This window comes from Rissa tridactyla, chromosome 2, assembly GCF_028500815.1.
Source record: "Rissa tridactyla isolate bRisTri1 chromosome 2, bRisTri1.patW.cur.20221130, whole genome shotgun sequence".
In the NCBI taxonomy this organism is placed as follows: Eukaryota; Metazoa; Chordata; class Aves; order Charadriiformes; family Laridae; genus Rissa; species Rissa tridactyla.
This window is the reverse complement of record NC_071467.1, coordinates 151,824,862-151,845,681: the sequence shown is the minus strand read 5'-3', so window position 1 is coordinate 151,845,681 and position 20,820 is coordinate 151,824,862. Positions and strand designations below refer to the sequence as shown.

General features: G+C 39.1%; 1 protein-coding gene across 3 annotated transcripts in view; it reads left to right on the top strand.

Moving 5' to 3' along the window:
• The first annotated feature begins 10,173 nt into the window (after nt 1-10,173).
• The window catches only part of KIF5B (kinesin family member 5B), a 36,816-nt gene continuing 26,169 nt past the window's right edge, over nt 10,174-20,820 (top strand). For 2 of the 3 annotated variants that reach the window (XR_008464772.1, XM_054190934.1), the window contains exons 1-2: nt 10,174-10,556; nt 19,333-19,420. Coding sequence is in view for 2 of the 3 variants with exons in the window: in XM_054190934.1 (XP_054046909.1) it covers nt 10,431-10,556; nt 19,333-19,420 (214 nt within the window). In the remaining variant the exon portion in view is untranslated. The remainder of the gene's footprint in view (nt 10,557-19,332; nt 19,421-20,820) is intronic. The other variant, XM_054190933.1, reaches the window with a different exon arrangement.

Below are 20,820 nucleotides of genomic sequence, written 5' to 3'. Positions count from 1 at the left end.
ATGATTTGAATATCACACATAAAATACTGACAGAATATTTGCAAAATAAATAAACACAAACTATTTACTTCTGAATAATGACGAATGCACACAACAATAGAACTGGAAATTTTCTGCACTTAAATGACATCAGCATATTGTTAATGCTGTTGATGATCTCTCTGAAAACAGGAGGAATTAAACTATTGAAAATGGAAAACACCAATATTGCTGACTTGAAAGTAAAAAGGAAGATTATGTTGATAAGGCTTAGAATTAACAGGTAAACAAAGATGGAATTTTATAACAGAAACTCAGAAAGGTCTGTTCCAGGGAAAACACTTGAAAAAGGACCCTGATATCCTGATACAGATATTTGTTACAAGGCTGCTGCCTTTGACCAGCATTAAGAGCAATGTAAACTGAGCCTATAGTATACAAGGACTGTTGATGTCTCATACTGAAAGTTTTACATTAGCTCAATTAATTTCAAATACATCTTCACTTTAGAAAGTATTCTGAAGAACTTCAAAATCTCTCTATAAAAATATTTTACAAGTTATTCTGAAAGTATTTCACTGATTATGATGAGTGAAAATATTTCCCATCAAAGTTTCATTTCAGTTTTTTTCCGAACATTTTAAATTTGTCCATATCAAGACACTCCTCCATCCCTTCGGGACCTAATATCAACACAAGATATCAGTACCAGAAGGAAAAAACCATGATATTTCTTATGTAAATGAAATTCTTGCTGTAAGAATTTAATTTCTGAACAGGCTACAAAACCAGTGCTCATCTGTGCTACGCTGCACACTTTGAGTATGCACATATATATATATATATATACACACACATCTCTATATACACCTCAAATGTTCGAACAGTAGGTAACTCTAGTGATACCTCTAGTGATCTCAGTGTGACAGCATGAGGTCCGTGCAGACTAACTATCCTGCTAAGCCATGACCGGGTAGAGGTCCGGTGGATGGAGGAGCTAAAGGCCATACAAGGCTTCAGATCTACGGTGGCTTTAATAACCTTCTACAGGCTGATCTGCCAAGTTGCAACTGCCAATGAACCATGTGCTGCAGCTTCCTCCCTCTCAGCTCCCAACCTTCTTCCGCTATTCTAACCCTCACATACTCTTCAAGGGAAACCTTTAATCCCGCATCATTGAACCGTATTCAGAGGAATGGAGAGATCTATTGCCTTCGTGCTGCCTGTAAAATGCTCAGCCAGCGCAAAGGGCACATAGAAAATTCTAGCTTTGCTCATGTTGTGCTGTGTAAGTTCCAGCTACTGCAAGGGGCACTGTTTCCCATTTTAAAGAACAAAAACTTTATTGAAAACTTTATTATATTTCCTTCCCTTTTAGTTGGTGGCAAGTCTAATGCTTTTTGGGGATTCCAAAAATGGAGACTATAACAACTGAGGAATCCATTTCCTTATTTTTCCATCAAGTACAAGCCCTGTCTTTACAGCTGTAACCAAGGAAGGAAGTATTCTTTGCCAGGAATGATGATACTATTGTTTCTGAAAGAGGTGCATATGGACAAATCAGAATAAAAGTATTTAAGAGGTGTGGGAATCACAAAGGCAATTTCAGTTCCGCTATTCCATTTTTCCTCTTTATTTCTGGCAATGCTTTATTATGTTCTCCAAAAAATTAGGAAAACAACAAGGTGGTTGATGTCTAGTGATGAAGAAGAACTTAAAAGTACCATGGTCAAAAGGATTAACAGCTTTGAAGATGAATCCATGTCTTCTTAATATCAGAAATAAAAGGTTTTTCAGAAATTGTTCTCGCTGTTCTTTTTTCTTTGCCCATATTATTCACCATTTTGGTAGGCATCATGACGGAAGTGATTTTTCCAGATGATTTGGTAGCTGGAGTGATTGCCATTGTGGCAACTCTGGGAGAAAGAGAAAAACTGTACCCTATCATCACTACCAGAGAAAAGAGGACAGGAAAGCCATGAGCAGAGGCAAGGACAGATAAACAAACAGCAGCAAAGTCATAAAAATCATTGAATGCAAAAACAATGGTCTTTAATGCTGTGAAGGTACTTAGGGAAGATAATTAAATATCATTAAAGCAAGGGGTAAGAAATGTGATATTAGTAGCTATACTTTTTTAGAGCTGCTTGAAATGCCTGCTGGCCATTGGGAAAGCAACAAATACATCAGGGAAAACCAGTATGGGGCTGGATAGCCAGCATAGGGCTATACAAAAGCTGAAAACTGACCCCTACATGAATGAAATATGGGTGTGATGGAAGTTTACTTAGGATGACAAAAGCTCTTTAGATGTTACCAGAAAGTGATTAGTACCTGTCTTATCCCTTACCTGATTTTTTTTTCTTTACTCAGCCACTCCTTAGTGTGCTAAATCAGCACTTTAGCACCAAACCTTTTGAATAACCACCAAGACCTGCTGCCTTCCTACATAGTAACTCCGTGTCGTAAGATCTGGCAAATATCCAGATTAAAAAAAAAGACAGACTTTTACTAAACATCTTGAAAAGCTGATGAAACCTCTCTACTGTATCCTATGGACAGCATGGAGCTTCATGAAAATATGACCCTGAGAAGATGAAGAAAACAGTATGAATTGTGCTATGACAAATACATGTGCATGCATGCACGCGCACACACACACACACACCCCACTCCCGTCACTTATGGCAGCTCTCCAGCTAATGAAGACTCTTTAACTTCTCTGCATGCAAGGCACACATCCATTTATGGGAAGATTAGAAGTTAGGATGGTGAGTCTGCATGAGGTCAGCAGAAACTTAATATAAAAATTTGATTTTGAAGCACAGTTGTCCCACACTCTCACTCCCCATGAATGTTTTTTTTTTACCATTGCCAGAGAAATTTCTTCAGCATACAACTTGAAAAAGTGCTTTCAGCCTAGCAATTTCAAACTGGGCTCTGAAAGTCAGCTCTGTTCTGCATATCTCATGGGCCATCACCGACAATAAATGTCAGAATTGAAATAATTCTGTTGATAAAAGAACTAGAAAAAGGTTTGGATTCCTCTCCTCCAGCATTATTTCTGCAGAGCGTATAAAGTAGACAATAATAAAATATATTTTTGCCAATAGATTTCAGGCACCATTTTGAATATAAGCCTGTTTCAAATTTGCTGAGTAAAAAGCTGATTACAGTCATCTTTCTAAACAGAATGAAACTGTAAAAATAAATATGCATTCTATTGTCACTTTGTGTGTGTGTGCAGTGTTTTTTGATTCATGACCTAGACAAAAAGATCTAGCCAGGTATAATTTTTTGGAACAATATCAATGGGAGGCAAACCCCATACACCTTAAAGTGATTCTGTCTTTAGAAGCATGACAAGCTTGGACAGCTAGCCGCAAGAATAGATAAATAAGAGGAAAGGCAAGATGCTAGCTCTGTTCAACCAAGCTTTTTAGGTCCTTCCCTAAGAAATCAACTAGACTTTCCCAAATAGTAATATATTTTGAGATTTAGATTTTGAAGAAACATATGAAAAAATGGGGTTTGAACTGCTACATTTGGGGGGGGGGTTATTCCTTTGATACCTGTAAATTCAAATTCAGAAAAATACGTGAATTTAGGCTTTTTTTTTTTGCAAGTGCCTGATGAACTACTCTTAATCATAGTGGAGGCAAAAGTGTCAGAGAAGACACCATAAGCTCCATCAAAAGTTTCTTTGAATCACTGAACATAACACCTTGCTGAATCACCTGCACAATCTCAGGAAAGACAGAAGCTATCAAGAAAACCAGACCCAGGGATTTCTTCCTCCACGCTCAAGATGGAACTTTGTATACAATTTCTCATACCCTTATAGCCAGCTATATGAGACCACTGGAGACACTGGGATGTGCTTTAAAGTACACAACATATATGATGCTAATGTATTTTGACAGATAATACATATCATATAGATATATGATCATAATATACAGCTTGACATTTCCCTGTCATTCAACCTACTTTTGGTTCTCTCCTTTCTTTGAGTCTGGGGCCTGAAGGAAGAAAAATTAGCTATGACCTAACCTGGATTACATTAGAGTGGTGATTTTTGGCGCACAGAAACACTTAGATTAATAAAGCAAGGTGACCTATACAGCATATCAATGAGGAGCTGTGACTGACACTTTAAAGAATGCACAGTCTTTGGATCTACTGTTGATTGTAAAGTTCACAATGTAACTTGTGTCCCCTAAATTTTTTTGCCATTTACAAGAGAAGAAATAAGCATGGTTATATTTTCAAATGTAAATCTTTTGTCCACGCTTTTGCTGCTTCCAGGCAAAGGACACACTTTTTCAGAACAGCAATCCTTCAGTGGAGGAAAACAAAACTGAAACCAAATTGGCGGGGGTGGGGGGTGGGGGGGTGAGGTGGGGGGTGGGGGAGAAAGCAACTCTAAAAGGGGCCCAAATTAAAATGTGCATTCTGAATACACTGGTGTTACATAGTTAAGGCTGACTTCCATTTTGCACTTCGGGTAAGGATCTAGCCTTTGCTTCCTCTGAAATGCTAGTTTCACCACAAGCTAAGTATGTGGCAGAATGGTCATCTCAGTGGGAGTTCTTGTCATTTCTGGATGCAACATGAAATGCAAAATAGTGATGTTCATAGCCATGAGTGGACTGAAATCAGGCTGTTGTGAGACCTGTCAATACCATATCTGTACAGTTGGATCAGCCAAGAACAATTTTGTGTCCTTTTTAAACATTTGAATGCTAATTTTTGTAACGCTTGTCCAGTGCATAATTTCTTGTCTCTTAAAAAGCCTGGAAATTCCTCCATGTTACACCATACTGGCATCAATTTTGTTCTGCAGCACGTAAGCCAACTCTTTTCTGGAGTACCTCTGTTACCATGCAGACACTCCCATGACTGCACTTTAGGTCCATTGTCCCTGCCCCTTTCACTAACCAAGCAAATGGTAGCTATAGGGTGGTGTCCCTCTGCGCATGCACTGTCTGAGCTTCATCTGCTTTGTTGAAGGGTTCCACATCCATTTGCTGACAGTACAAAGTGAGGGATCTTAGATCCCATTCTTGGTGTTGAAGGTGCTCCAACAACAATCACAAACTTTTCTGCCTGGTTCATTTTGGTCCTCAAACTTGGCTCTTCTGCTTTACCTCTTCTATCCCAACTACTTTTCTTGATTCCTTCTGTGAATAAAGCCCCTCCCTTCTTGAATTCAAGAAAGTCATGCTCCTTGCCTTCAGCTCCAGCTCTCAGATCAAACAGATAGAATGCAAAAGGAAAGCCTGCTAAATCCCCGTTGCCGAGACATGAAGCAAGTTCATTTGTTCAGTGATTCATATATAGACATTAGTCACAGACAGTAGCTGTGATAGGATGGAGGTTTTACCTCTAGTAAAAGCTTCAGCAGGACCCTAAAGAATATGTTCATATGATTTTTTTTCCCAAGGTCAGTCTTGAGTAGTTCTAGATAATTAAAAGCAGAGCCCGGATACGGATTTCCCCGCCAAATTTTGATCCTTAGGTTCTCTAATATAACTCCCACATGAAATAGTTCTAAGAGTTTTCCTTTAGCAACAATGACAAACAATGCATGTCTAACCCCGCTCTTTGAAATAACTAAACCATTTGTGCCACAACTATAAAAAAAATTGCTCCAGGCAAGCACAGAGCAAGCTAAGATACAACCCAGTGGTGAGTTTAGTAAGGGTTGTAAACAATGAAAAGCAACTGAGAATAGGGGTTTATGATGGGATATTTCAGACAACAGATGCCAGGTCTTTTTAATGGTTAAAAATATAAACAAGGTCCAAAAGTGTGTTCCTTCTTCAAAGAGAATTCAGAGTCAATGCTTTAGGTAGTGAGCTGACAAAATGTTTGCATGAATTTGCACAAATTAGCTGAAATAAACATCTAAAAATGTGGTATTATTCCCAGAGCTTGCTTTTGCTTTTAATTAGTCTAAGTGTTGAAAAAACTAAATATCATCTTGGTGATTAGGGACAAAGTAGAGATTTTTCTGGGTTTTATGCATTTCCAGTTAAAAAGTAAAAATAAAACTGATTTTTAGAATTAGTCATATTTTTGTCGAGAAGAAGTTGATGTGTATCAGCAGATGCATCCTCAAAGTATGTTTCACCCTTCTAGTTCACATAAAAAAGTTCACATTGATTGGAACAGGAGATACATTCCACATCATATTGTTTGCTGGAGTGAAAAGAAGCTTTATAATTTCATAACTGAATGGGAGCTTCAAATAATCTAATTGGACTCCAATAGTATCTTAGGCCACTAAACTCCATCCAGCAACCTGTTAATCTCAATAATTTACTTAGTTATCGAGTTCCTCAAGCTGAGTTGACCAGTCACAGTCTGTTGGTAAAGAGCCTTTAAAATGTATTTGAATAAGCTACACGAACCATAAAATTTTGTTACTTTTAATTAAGCTTTTCCAGTGTCAGGTAATGATGCTAGGCTTCATAAATCATCTTAATAGCCTTTATTTAAAGAGAGTGTTACAAGCAACAAAGAATTTTGTTTGAGGTACACTGTATCTGGCAGATTAATCACTCTTTTGTCCTATAAATTGACTTGCAAATTCAGAATAAATTTGACCTGGAATTCACCTTAAATTCTCAGAAGTCATGTGCTATATTTTTCCAGCACATTGCAAATTAAAATGAGAAGAGCACTTGTGTTTGCATTAGGAACAGTGAATGTCAACAAGTACTGTCAACTGATGAATCTCAGAATTTATTTCTTTAAAGGGCAGGAGGAAGCAGCTTTAATTTGCTTCCCCACAAACACCTGGTTTAAAGATTTATTCAAATATGTAATTTTTTTTTAAGATGAAATCAAGAGCACTTTTACTCTGCTGGGACAATTTTGATGGTTAATTACATCATTATCCAGATATAGTTTCACTGTAAGGCTCAGGTTTGCCAATTCCCTTTGCTTAACATGCCTTTATTGCTGGGAAAGATTGGAAATCTAAAGGAGCTGTAAATCATAAAAGAATTCCTAGAGGTTTATTGCACAGATCATAAATGGGAAGAAACATGGTTAGTGAACTAACAGACACAAATTCGTTAGATAAATTACTTTTAATAAAACACATTGGTCTTTACTGACCATAATTGATGTATATGGTCATACTAGGCTTAAATACCAAACAGAAAGATTCACTGTTTATGACAACTGATAGATCATTTTTTCTCACTACAATAGATTTGTTTTAAACAGAGTCTTTTATCCTAAATGACAAAAAATGTATGCTACAGACATCATTACATAACAATACAGAAGACACTAAATGTATTTCCAACTGGCAAGGAAGGAGGATTTTGTGACTGTGACAACATGGGAAACTTACCAGGATGTTTGGTCTCTGCCCTGTTTTCAAGAAAGTGACACCACATCTTTAAACACAAGTCCTCAAGACTGCTGTTTTGACATATATTAGTGCCAATAGAGATAACATACTGCCCTCTTTGAGCACACTGCATTGTTGTGTCACACTTTAAGTAGGTCACGTGAAAGATGGTTGCTGAGTATTTGGAACAGCAGATCAGAGAAGAGAAACTTTATGACAGAATAAACGGATATGAGAGCGCATGTTCAGTTCAGCAGAGCTCATTTAGTAAGGGCTCCCACAGCCAGTATGAGGGATACCATCAGTCAGTTCTCCTATGAATTTGTACAGAACCAACAGCTTCAAAGTGGGTAGTGCCTTCTACATAGTTCACACATGCTGACACTTTTTGTTTCAACATAGTTAGAATAATTACCTATGCGTGTGCGTATGTTGTCTTTGTGGAGTGTCTGCTGGTTGAAACTTTGAAAAGGTGAGCAAGTTTCTTGAGAATCATGTCATTATGAGGTTTCTTTCTCTACTGAGATGTTCTTACATTGGGTACTATATATCAGCAAGTGTAGTTAATGACAGAATCACAGCATCATAGAATAGTTTGGGTTGGAAGGGATCTTTAAAGGTCATCTAGTCCAACGCCTGTGCAATGAGCAGGGACAATGATACATCCCCTTTGCTTATAATTAGTAAGAACTAGAAGTTTCTTAAAAAGATTGGGGGAAAGGGTGTCTCAGCAGCTGAAACATACACCTCCGGGAGTAATAATCATGAAGTTAATTTTGCAGCTAGCACTTATTTTTCCTCATGTATGAAAGCAAATTAATTGAAAAAGTAGTAAATAATTTACACACCTTTCATGAAAGTAATAACCTCCTATCATAGGAAATCTGTGAGGATCCAAACCCAGCAGCTGTATAAGAACACTCCTAGCCGTGAGCATGTGAATAATCACAGAAACAGTTGAGTTAGATGCATTAATATATCTTGCTCACTGCAATACAAATAAATAATTTCTAAAGTAGCAATCAACAAAAATTGGCTTTCTGACACTTAGAGGCTAATAAGAACTATGTTTAAAACATTTTACTGAAAACACAGACAAACAGAACTGGAGACAGATGTCTCTATATATCATATGCTACATGTTGTGGAGCAGCACTGCACCCTCTAAAGACTGATTATATGCCTTGGCTTTACCAGACAACTATTTCCACATGTACTGATAGGTGGGGAGGTATAATTGTTGCTGCCCTGGATAAGACAGCACAGTCCTGAAGAATTTTTAACCACAGCAGAAAAATAAACTTGTTACAACATGAACTCAATTTAGAAGACTTGGCTTACCTCATAAGATAAACTAGGCACAAAAATATTTTTTGTATTACTGTGTGAAAAGAAGCTGTAGATGAAACTAGATTATTAGGTAATTCTTCTGTCATGTGGAGTAGTTTTGAAGCTGTGTTGACCTTGCACACCTATCCAAAGTGAAAACACACCATTGAAATCCCTAAACTGAGAAGGGTCTTGAAAACAGAGGATGCCCAATTAAAATTCTCAATTTTTTCCCCTTTTTTAATGAAAAAGAAAGTACTTTAAGGGAAGGACATTACTATTCTGAATCATTGCGGCATACTAAACTTTACTGATTTAAGAGAAAGGCTCCCTTTTTTTTTTTTCTTTTATTAACTTCAAGTATACTTGAAAATTTTCCAGTACAAATCATGATTTCTGTCAGGAAGCAGATGTAACTTAGCCAAGCAGCGAGTTTGTACTTTGTCCCAGTTTGAAAGTTCATACCTGGATGTAAGAGGTACAGTTGTAAACTTGTGAGACTCTTGAGAATCTCTGATCAGAAGGGCATAGCCGACACTTTTTACCTGGATACAATCCCTAAGTTTTGATTGACCAGAATTAGAGCTCCCTGTAAAAAAAAATAAATAAAACTTGCAATAAATTAGGCTTAAAAAAAATACTGTGTAGACTCTTTTTTAAAATTGGTGCGAGAAGGTGATGAGAGACTCTGTCATGGGAGGTGCCCCAAAAGTTGTGTGCTCTTCGGATCCCCACTTGCCCACAGAACACTGCCTGCTTCCCAGCTCGAGACACATGCAGGCACCAAGGTCACTTCAGAAAATACTAACAGCTCCCTGACATCTGCGAACACCTCATGGAAGTGGGTTTTTTTCCTTTTTTACCTCTCCGAGCAAGGAAAAAAAACCCAAAACACATAAAGAAATATCGGAGGTTTCTACCTCAACCGTCTGCTTTAAGACTTCACGTCACACTCGGTCTCTCAGTTTTCAGCACACTCGCAGAGCTCAGCTCTAAGCGGAACTGCCCCGCCCGGGCGTGCAACTGGTGAGAGGACCGTGTCGCGACCCGCCTCACCGCCACGAGAGCCGGCGTCCGCCCGGCACCGGCCGTTAGCCAGCCTCAGGGCTGTGAGGGAGGGAGGTGTGACGGGGAGCGGCCCGGCTGCCGCTGCCGCTGCCGCCCCCGCCCCGTCAGGCAAGGTCTCGTCCCTCCTCGCAGCACCGTGGCCGGGCTTAACCCCAGCCCTGTGGCCGCAAACCGTGAGGAGGGGGAGCGGGATGATGGTGGGGTCAACGCGGGGGAACGGGCGGCCATGGTACCTCCTTCCCGCCCTCCCCTGAGGGGGAACCCCACCCCCTGGGCAGCCCCGCCCCCTCGGCCGCGCGGCGATCGCGCGGGCGCCGCGCCCGCGAGCGGCAACTCTGCCTCCGCCCCAGCAACGCCTGGCGCCTGCGCAGCAAGTCCCCGCCAGGGGGCGGGGCTGGGCGCTGCGGAGGGTGACGTCACCCCCGGTGCCCCACCTCCGCCCGGCGAGGGAGGGCTGGGGCTCGCCGGCTGCAGGCGCCGCCATGGCTGCCATATTGGGGGGGAAGTGAGAGCGGGAGGCGGTGGCGGCGGCCAGGAAGGAGCCCTTCCCTTTTCCCTTCTGCTCGGGCGGGCGCAGGCTTCCCGGCAACGGCGGCTTTGCGAGACCCTCCCGGAGCGGGTCGGCGTAGACGCAAGCAGCGGGTGGCGGTGGAGCTGAGCGCCCCGGAGGCGGCGTTGGCCTAAGATGGCGGACCCGGCGGAGTGTAACATCAAAGTGATGTGTCGCTTCAGGCCCCTCAATGAGTCCGAAGTGACCCGCGGCGACAAGTACATCGCTAAGTTTCAGGGCGAGGACACCGTAGTCATCGCGGTGAGGGGCCGCCCCGGAGGGGAAAGGCGGGGGCAGCACTGGGGCGGGGGGGGGGGAGAGGGGGGATGTCAGGGGTCGGGGACCGCGGGGATGGGCGCGGTGTGAGGCGAGAGGGCAGGGCTGAGGCGAGAGGGGACGCCTCGGGAAGGGGGGTGGCCTTTGAAGGGGGGAAGAAGGGGAGGAGGGCAGGCAGAGCTCGTCTGGATGTGTGCACGGTCGGGCAAAGAGCAGGGAGCCAGTGGGGGCAGAGGTCCCCGAGCGGTGGGCGTAGGGCTGTGGGGACAGGCCGGTGGTAGCGGGTCGGGAAACCTTTGACGAAGGCTCTAGCGAAAGGCTGGGGACTTGAGGCGTGGGGTGAGGTCTCGCTGCTGAGCCCCGGGCACGGTGTGTCCGCGGAAAAGGCGTGGATTGCCGGGGGGGGACAGCGGGCGAGTCCCGGTGTGTTCCCCGGCCAGCCTGTCCCCGGCTTTGGCGTCCGCGATGAGTCTGACCGCTAAAGACGTGCTCAAAATGCATGCACCGGAGCTACCATCGAAGTAGTTGCCTAAAGAGAGTTTTTTGAGGGGAAAAAAAAACAACCGCAGAACAACAGTGCAGGCTCCAGTTCATTGGTGCTTGTCATCTGTGAATCAGTCTTCGTCTGATAACTTTTTTTTTTTTAATCAGAATAAACAGACCATTTGGCTTATTACATGTTTGTAAATCTATTTTAACTGAAGTCACCTTGCAAAGTATGCGACCAGTTGTAAAACAGCCTGAACGTTACAAGGAAAAAGTTAATCCTTTCCTCTTTGTTCAATGTGTCATGTTTAGCTACAAAGTGGAACTGGAATATAAAACTAAAGTACAGTAGTTTATTGCCTGGTTTGGTTGGTATTGTACAAACACAGTTTATTCCCAATGTTTGTTTTATACTTGCTAATGTTTAATTTGTGTTTTCATATAAATAGTTTTCTCTCTAGAGACAGTACTGGTTCTGCATTGCTGAAAGTAACTTAGATGTCAGTTGTTATCTGTATTCAAATTTTGGGTTTTATGCTCTGTTTCTTGAGGCTACCGATAATAGCTTTTTCGCACGGTATCTGAAGTTGAAGGAGGCGATTTAATAAAATACTTCTTTTAGTATGATTTACTAAATACTAGTGCTCTAGTCTGTTAATATTCAACTGAATTTGTCAAGAAAATTTGGAATTTCATGAGTCTGGAGCTACAAGAATGATGGCATGCTTGTGAAGTGAGGTAATTTGGGCTTATTTCGGCTGGCAGTTTAGTATCTTGGAGTACATCTCTTCCTGGGGTTGTACAGGTAAACTCCTCAGAGTGAGGAACTGAGCCTGGAAAATTTAACTAGAACAAATGATCTCACTTCCATCAGTGAATATCCATTCATTGTGACACTACCTATTCTGTTTGAAATCCACGATTAAGTTTAGAATCCTTGATGTTTTCCAACTTCTTAAAAATAAATTTTCCACTTATTTTTTCAGTAGCTCTAGTCTAAAGAGAACAGAAAACTTACATTCTTTAAATACTTCTAAAGTGTGCTTTAAAAATATCTGCAATGTAAATTGGGCTGAAGTGGTGCTATATCTGAGTAGAACAGTCTGATGGCATGCTTCTGAGGGATCATGTGGGACTTTGTGCTCGGGGTTAATATTTAGTGTTACAACTGTGCTTCGGTGTTTTCTGCACTGGTAAAAATGACCATAAAAAATCCTTTGGGGGTCCTAGGGCCAGGACTTATTGTGTCTGACTTTGGGGGAAAAACGCCCCCCAAAATTAAGAGATTGGGTAGCAGTAACAGTATTTGACTTCTGTTTCACAAAATTTTAATAAAGGATTGATATTTTGTGACTTTTTTTTTATAATGGTGGATATATGACAATATCAACGTTCTCGAAGTTACGACTTGGTTCTCTAAAACTGTTGAGACAATGACTTTAACTTGTAATTTTTTTTTTTTTTTAACAAGCTGACTGAGGTTTTACAAAGTTATGAACCTGCCAACCTGGCTGTAGCCAGCCACTTCTTGTGTGTGTTGTGGAATTGCCCAAAGGAGGATGGTAACAGAAACAGTCCCTCTCATGAAACAGTTTCTAAAAGATCCTCAATAAGCTGTATGTTTGGTTACTTCAGCTGTTTGATTTCTGTCTTTATTGCTACATGTCACATTGGCTGCCTATTGAACAATAATAGAACCACTTTTTTTTTTTTTCATAGCCGCTTTCCTCGGCTACCTGAAGGACTTGCACCTTCTGTGTGCACCTGGTTCTGTGCTGAAACAGTGAAGGCTTCTTTAATAATACTTGGGAGTTGCCTGTAATGGTAGATAGGAGGTGAAATCTAGGAGATGGTGGAAGCAGAGCTTATACCAGGCTTGACTCCTCTGTGGAGGAGGGTGGGGAGGGAAATCGGTGACTATAACCAAACCCTCCTGCTTCCTTGACTCCCCTGTCATCTCTGAGCTATCTATCCTCCTCCCTTCTCTTCCTGGCTCCTGTGTAATTACTGGCATGGTTGTCTTTCTGGACAAGTGAGTTGTTTTGATTTAGATAAAGTACTTGTTTTAATTGTAGCTAGTGTGTAACAGCAATTTGAGGGGACATATGGTGTTGGTCTGTTTTAAAGAACAGACTTTGAAGAAGTATTGTCCTTCCACAGGTTGAAACCTTTTTAACAGTAAAGAGCTTTTAAATTATTAATTTAAGGGGGCTTCTTACCATTTTAATATTTTCTTAATTTTTTTTTTATACTGGCTCTTCCTGTTAAGTAAATATAAGGGTTTTGTTAAAACAAATAATAGGGCAGCTTGTTATGAGTATATGGCTTTTATGTTAAATACCATAAATGTGCCTATATACAAAAATTGATAGCAATTTGCTCATGGATTTCAGGAATTTGAGTAAGATGAAACAAGGAGGAAATGCAAGCCTATAATATATATGATTATGTACTTTATTTTTTCAAATGTAAAACTGTTTGCAACTGGGTAGCTTTATAGTTCTGCTGAACGTATCTATACTTCTTTTTAAAAAAACATTTCTGTACCTGGTCTTTCTCATTTTACAATGGTGCAAAAGATAAGACAGATTACGGAATACGGTGACAATTGAGGATTTCGGGATGAAGCCTAAGCTGAAAACAGTACTGTCAAATAACTGAAGTGGTGAGGTGCTATGAGCATTCACAGAAATGGCCAGTGTCTGTCTGTTGTCCAAATGTTTCTAGTAATGATCGTAGTATATTCCTTATTCCTATGGCCTTTAAGAAGGAATCATGGCTGCCTGCCTGTATCTTCATATTTGTTTAGAGTACTGTGGTTTTTTTTTGTATGTAAGATGTAACCCCTGTGATCCTGGGAAGACATTGAGACATTTAGCTTTTTTTTTCATTACTTTTTAAACTAGCATTGGATAGTAAATGAGAGCCAAGCTAGGTTTAAGTTACATTAGAATAAGATTAATGAAGATCACTTGCTATTACTGCAGCTTTTGGCAGCAGATTATTCAAAAGGAAAATGTAATTCATATGCATTGCTGAAAGAAAGGCTGTGCTGGACTGTATAAATGCAAGAAACAAGGTACATTCTCAAAACAACTTTTTTATTATTTTGCTAGCGTGAAGGTAATCACTGTTTAATTAGACACACATGAATAAAAATGCTTAATGTCTACAGTGCAACTTAAATATAAATCGGAAATTGCATTCTGTAGCCGAAACAATAATATTCTTTCAGTGTTGCTCTGTTTTGTTTTTGTTTTTTTTTCATTCTGTGAAGTGGTGGATAATAGAGACCTTTTTCAGATGACACTGTATGATGATTTAACAGAAAACAAATATTCTAGCTTACAGTAATGTCTAAAGGGAGAGCCATGCTCCCTGGCTGCTGTACCACTTGCTTAGAAACACCTCACTCATCTCATACTTGTTGGCCATTCTGAAATTCTATGACCGTTTTTATGCCAGCAGTGCTTACTTCTCTTCAGAACAAACTCTTTACTAAAGCAAAGCTTGGCTAAACCTCTTGTTCCAAATTTTCTCTCTGTTTCTATGCTGGAAATTGGGTTTCCAGTCACATTTTTTCAAAAATAAAATGACGTGGTTTAGTCCTTCCGTAACAACAATAAATAACTGCTGTAGGTGTTGGTACTTGAGTTGCATTATTTGCACAGAAATACAAAAAATAGGGCAGAAAGAGCTGAGAACCAATAACTGTTCTGTGTTGGCTGCAGTTTTGTTTCCATAGAGCTAGGACAAGAAGAAAATGCTTTTTCCTTATCCTAAAAATAAAATACTGATTTGGAACGGTGCCTTTTCACTCATTCATGATGTTGGACTCCATTAGGTGTGTCAAAGCAGCAATACCTTAGCTTAGTAATAGGAAGAACTGAGTCAGTTATTTGACATGGTGCTTTCCAGAAATTGTTCGGTGTGGGATTTTTCTTTTTCCATATTTTGTGCTGATGGGAAGAATGTTCTTTATTAAAGATGTGAAACTTAAAGGAGAGGTAAACCCATTACTTGAACCTCTTACCAAGAATAAGCCAACCATTGGTGGGTATAATATTGCTCTATCAGTCCGTTCTAGCAAAAAACAGTAAAGGTCATCTGGATATGTTGTGGCAGAAAAATACTCTACTGATTTTCAAGTAAATTTTCACTACTGACTTTGCTTCAGATACTAATTCACAGAAAATAAGGTAAACTAAAGTATTGTTATGAGTAACCAATTCTGTAGTTTACAGAAAGTTACAATGGGAAAACGAAAGATATTTTAAATTATTTTTATGGGAGATAACATTAAGTATTTCTAGGACTTTTAGGGTTTCAGCCTACTTGTGGTCAGGCTGATCACAATGAGGACTACACTGAAGGTACTGAGAAAAACTAACTTTTCTGAGGAACGGACTCATGTATGCTCCAAATCTTGTATAATTTTGATAGGCTGAGCATCCTTTTGTGTAAGGATAACTGATAACTAGCTTTAATTGTGGAACTGTGTACTTAAACATAGGCACTTTATTAAGATTCAGCTTAACTGCCGCTAAATCATGTTGGCAGATGTACTTTTTTGAGGGCTGTGAAAGCGCTTGCAAAGTTTTTGCTGTTGGACCACATCCCCTCAGTACAAGCAATTATGGGAGCTGAAGCTGTCCTGTAGTTGATTACTGACAGAACAAATGCTAGGCAAGGAGCGAATGTAAATGTTGAGTTCTCTCTATTTGGAGAGAAAAAGTTAGAAGCTCTGCTCGTTTGCTTGATATTTCGTGTTGCTTAGAGGTTTTATGTTCTAAACTTTTTTAATAGGATTTGAGAAATATTTCCTGAAAATTTCTAGAGTATGTCAAAGCAGCATCGTATAGTGGTAGTGATGCTGCGACTACCACTGTTATCGACACTATGTGGTAATGTTGCTTGGAACCTTTGTGTTTTCAGTTCCATCATAATATCTGATTGTTTACTAGTTGAGGAAGAATAGGCATCTGGTATAGAAAAAATATCTGACACTTTAATCTTTCTTGATTAATCTCTTAAAGGTAATGAGGAGGCTTTCTAGGGCAGGGTAATCTGTGTAATACTGTTTTAGCTTTGTTTACAGCAGAAAGTAGACTGTAAAGAGAAGTGGTAAGTCATAGTATTGCAGATGTCAAAGATGTGAAACCATATGAGTGGGAGTAACTTGTATTCTTAAAACATAATTATCCTGGAACCTGCTTGGCTAAACCTACTTGGTTAGATATTGATTCAGTAATGATGGAGCAGGGGCATGCCTCTAGTGTGGGTTTTCACAGGTGTGATAATTGTACTGTGACCTGGGAGGGGAGGGAAATATGTAATTGGATTTTTGAGTGCTTTGAAGTTGTATTGTGGCTTCATCTAAGAACTATAATACTGAGGGCATGTAAACAAATATTCCACTTTCCACATGCAAGGGATGGGGAAGTGACAAGTGGTATAAACAGGACCCCTTGTGAGGATTATTTTGGGGGCCAGAATTCCTAAATTTTGTGGGTATGTTGGTAGCAGTTGTTAAGTTGAGGGAAATTTGGAATTTGTCATGTGCCTAGCAGCTTTCACTGTGTAAATAAAGAAGATCAACTAAAGGCAATACTGTCCAAGTGAGTCCTTGCAGCCTGGTTTTCTGTTCTTACTAGTCCGTGGTATTCATCATACATGCTATCTGTTATATTAACATTTTGTAAAACAAAAGAGACTGTAATTATATGAGATACTGTAATTGGCTCTGTTCTCTTACGAAGGCATTTGAATGGCAATTGGAGAGTAGATAGTCTAAAAGTATCCTGTCTATGGATTACTCTCAAATTATTCAGGATAATTTTCGTTAATGTAGATAAAGAAGAATAGTTCAATTCAGTCAGCCTTTGCTTGGCAGAAGAATTAAAAAAAAAAAAAAAACAAACACAAAAACAAAAAACCCAAAACAAACAAACAACCCCCCCAAAAAACAACAACAACAAAAAAACCCAACCCCCCCCCCCCCCCCCCCCCAAAAAAAAACCAAAACAAACAGGAACAAACCAAATTCCTCTAAATGCTGTTTAAAAATTTAGAGGAAAAAAAGCTTTTTCAGAACCTGGTGCAAATACCTGTAGATTGCAGGGTAGTTGCAAACTCGTGGAGGTTGTGCCTACAGTCCTTTCTAAACAAGGTATCTTCCTGTACCAGAAACTAGGCTCTATATTTATTTTTTTTTATCTTTGTTTTTTGAGTTGGATTTCTTTGAAGTAAATAAAAAAAACTCTGCTTTTTGGCATCAGAAGTATTCTGTAGTAAGATATAAATACACGATAATGTATGTGTATACATTCAGACACATATACTATGCAAATAATATTTGCATTCTAATATACTTTTCTGTCCTCATAGTTGTGATGCTGTATTTGGAACAGCAAAGATCAGATATGTTGGGATCTGTAAGAAATAGTGAGTATTGTTAACACTTGCTGCATAGACTGTCAGAAGATTGTATCCAGGAACTTTCTCTAATTCTTCCGAAATCAATGTAATTGGAATAATTGTCATCTATGTATTTTCTGGAGCAGTATCTGTAGAAGAGTCTAACTCTTACAAGTACAAACACACAAATTACTAATGCTTCACAGATTGTTTGCAGTGATGTTGGATGCTATTACTCTTCTCACTATAGTTTTCCAGTGTGTAATGGTAAATACAATCCTCCAAAATGGTGTTATTTCAGTGCATACAGATATGCAGAAGTTGAGCATGAAACAGATCTGATTAATGTTTTGTGATGTAGATGACTTGCAGTGCGTAGTGTAGCTGATTGATATTTGTGGAGTTGGAGGCTTTTTGAAACTACAGCTGCTAGTGAGAAAGAAGATGTATAGCTAGTCTTATTTTTTCTACAGTGACTTAAATTTTTAGGTAATGTGTTCTCAGTCTTCATTTTCTTACCTCAGGGTTATTTGAACTTGTTTGTCTTCTGGTGTATAATGGACTTAATTCTACTGTACAACACATGAATTTGAGGTGCATTTGAAGCTAAAATGAGTAATTGAGAAGGCTTGTGATTTCCCTGCTGTGAAACAAGTGTTCTGACAAACTTCAGCACCTTAGGGATAGTTTCTGCCTACTGAGTGTTGTGGTTTCTTGAGCATATTTACACAGTGAGTGCTGTAATTATTTTTTTCCAAGATGGAGCTCATCCACCTGACTTCAAGCCCTCTCAGCAGATAAATATGTGTTGAATCTAAAAATCTTTGTTTGGTGTTATGCTAGATGTTATTAAAAGGGAGGTCAGACTGTGGAAGGGAATGTGGTGGGTGGGTGAAGGATGGAAGCTATTATTGTTTCATTGATGGGGAAGCAGTTCCAGAATATCCTTGCGGGAGGATGATAATGAATTAAATTTAGGCAAAATGGAGCACTTAGGAGTTGCAGTGAGTTTAGCAATGGTAACTGAACTAGCTCCTTTGTAAACCTTGCCTATCTGCTTGGCTACCTACTAAATCAAGCTCTGAAAACGCTACAAAAAAATTTGACCTCTCTAAGATGAGCATAATAGTCCATATCCTAATGGATTGTCAGTTGCTTAGAACTGCATTATGAACATCTCTTCTTTAAAACAAAGCAAAGTCCAACATTTGTTTCAAAAAGCTATGTCAGAGCTTCCTCTTCCAGAGTCTTCCAAAATGAGTCTTCTGTGGAAGGTTTCCTTTCTCCAAAGTGGCCTTTTGCTTCTGCTTATGGAACTTTTTTAACAATATGGAACTATTTTAACAATATCATATATGGGGAAATAATTCTTGTGCTGACTGTAGGTGACCCGAATGTTTCTTTTTGGTTTGAGGTTTTTAACAAATATTACCAAGACAGATATTCTACATGATGTGGTATAAGCTATTTTTAATAATTTAGGTTTACCAGAGTAAACCTGCTACCAAAGTAGAAGAGAATAAAGGGTTCCCAGATGTACAGACTGGGCATTTGTTTACATTGTAAATCAAGTAAATTGAGGTCATGTGGCAGAGTAGTTTTGGAGAACTGTTTAGATTGCATTTTGAAACCAAATATATTTCATTCAAGGCCTTACTTGTAGGCAAATGTGAAGATTTGGGCAACACTGTATAAGCTGATTTCCTTGCTACAGTCTTGAAGTTCTTAAAATAAAATAAAAAGTTGGGCTGAGACAGCATAGGCTACTTCTAAACTATATGAACATGCACCTTCTAGTTCTTCTTACAGTATCTGTTTTTTTTAATAGCTCTTCTATGTCTATTTTTTTTCCCTCCAGTCCAAGCCATATATATTTGACCGTGTATTCCAGTCAAACACATCACAGGAACAAGTATACAATGATTGTGCTAAAAAGATTGTCAAAGGTAAGGTGGAACAGCAACTTTAACCATAATGCTAAGTCTCATATTTGTGTGGATTGCAATGTTGAAAACTGATACTTCTATTGTTCCCGTTTACTTTCTGAATGTTTAATAAAAGCCAACATGGATCATAGCAGTACAAAATCAGCCTGTAGTTGAGCTCATAAATTATGTCAGTGCTTAACCTGTTTTTTCAGTCTATTGCAATGTTTGATAACAGTTACCTGTCATGTTTTGGGTTTTTTGCAGTTGTCTGCAAAAGATTGTTAAAAACAATTTGTCAGAAATTAATCAAAATTAACTCTTATGAATAGGTTTGATTTTTCCGCCCCAAATTTATTGGTGAAAACATCCTACAATTGCCTTAGTTTGTTTGGAGGAATATAAGAGGAAAGGAAATTTGTGAAATCATGTGTATGCTATAGATACTTTCTTAGTTTGTTTATTTAATACACAGTTTAAGGGGGATTTTTTTGAATGTGATTTTTACCCTCACAATTAAAAGTTTAAATGTGAATTAGTGCTGTGCATGTCAGGTTGTACAATTTCTCCAAACCTGAATTGTCAGAATTGGTCTAGTAACTTCAGAAAATCAAGTCTTCGAACAAAGAAGGTTATACCACAGTAAGTTGTTGTAGTAAGCAATTAGCTAGCTTCCTGAAAATAAAATCGATTAATTTGTTGAGATCAGTAATAAATTCTAATTGACACAACTTTCAAAACAATTTTTACAAAGCCTTCCCCTGAAATATTAACTATTAGAGACAAGAGAGGACTGGCTAAATATAGGGGGGTTTTGATGACTAGAAAAGTGAATTGCTGTGAAAAATCCTTGCTGCTGTGACTATTTAACTCTTTAATGAGTTAAATAGTAATTAGGATTAGATCAGAAGCTTGCTCCTTAAAAACTGGAGTTAACTAAGAATTGTAATGCTGCCCCTTTCTTCCATCTAAAAATCTGATCTCTGTTTCTCTGTGCAGCATTTCTAATCTGTGCTGCATCATGTGGGAAATGAGCTGTAGTGGTGGTACAAATGGATTACGGGTATGATGGGGTGGCAAAACATCTCCACTTGAAGTATCTCATGCTTGGTTTTGGAAAACAAAAGTTTGCATGCAGGATGTGATTCTACAGTAACCGACTTGTAAACAAACCAACCTGCCTGTCTCTCACCCTTCAATCTAAAACTTTGTGGTGGTTCACTCATAATTTAAACTATAAGCTTAATGGCCAAAGACTAAGATGCTTGAAACTTATGGCATAGTCCATTCTCTTCACAATTGGACAGTTAAACTTTCCTGAAGGCAGAAAATATTATAGTGTTCTCATGCACAGTGGTTTCTTCTGAGTTATCAAAGACTATCTGCTCAGCCTGGCAGTTGTATTGATTTCCTTTTTGTAC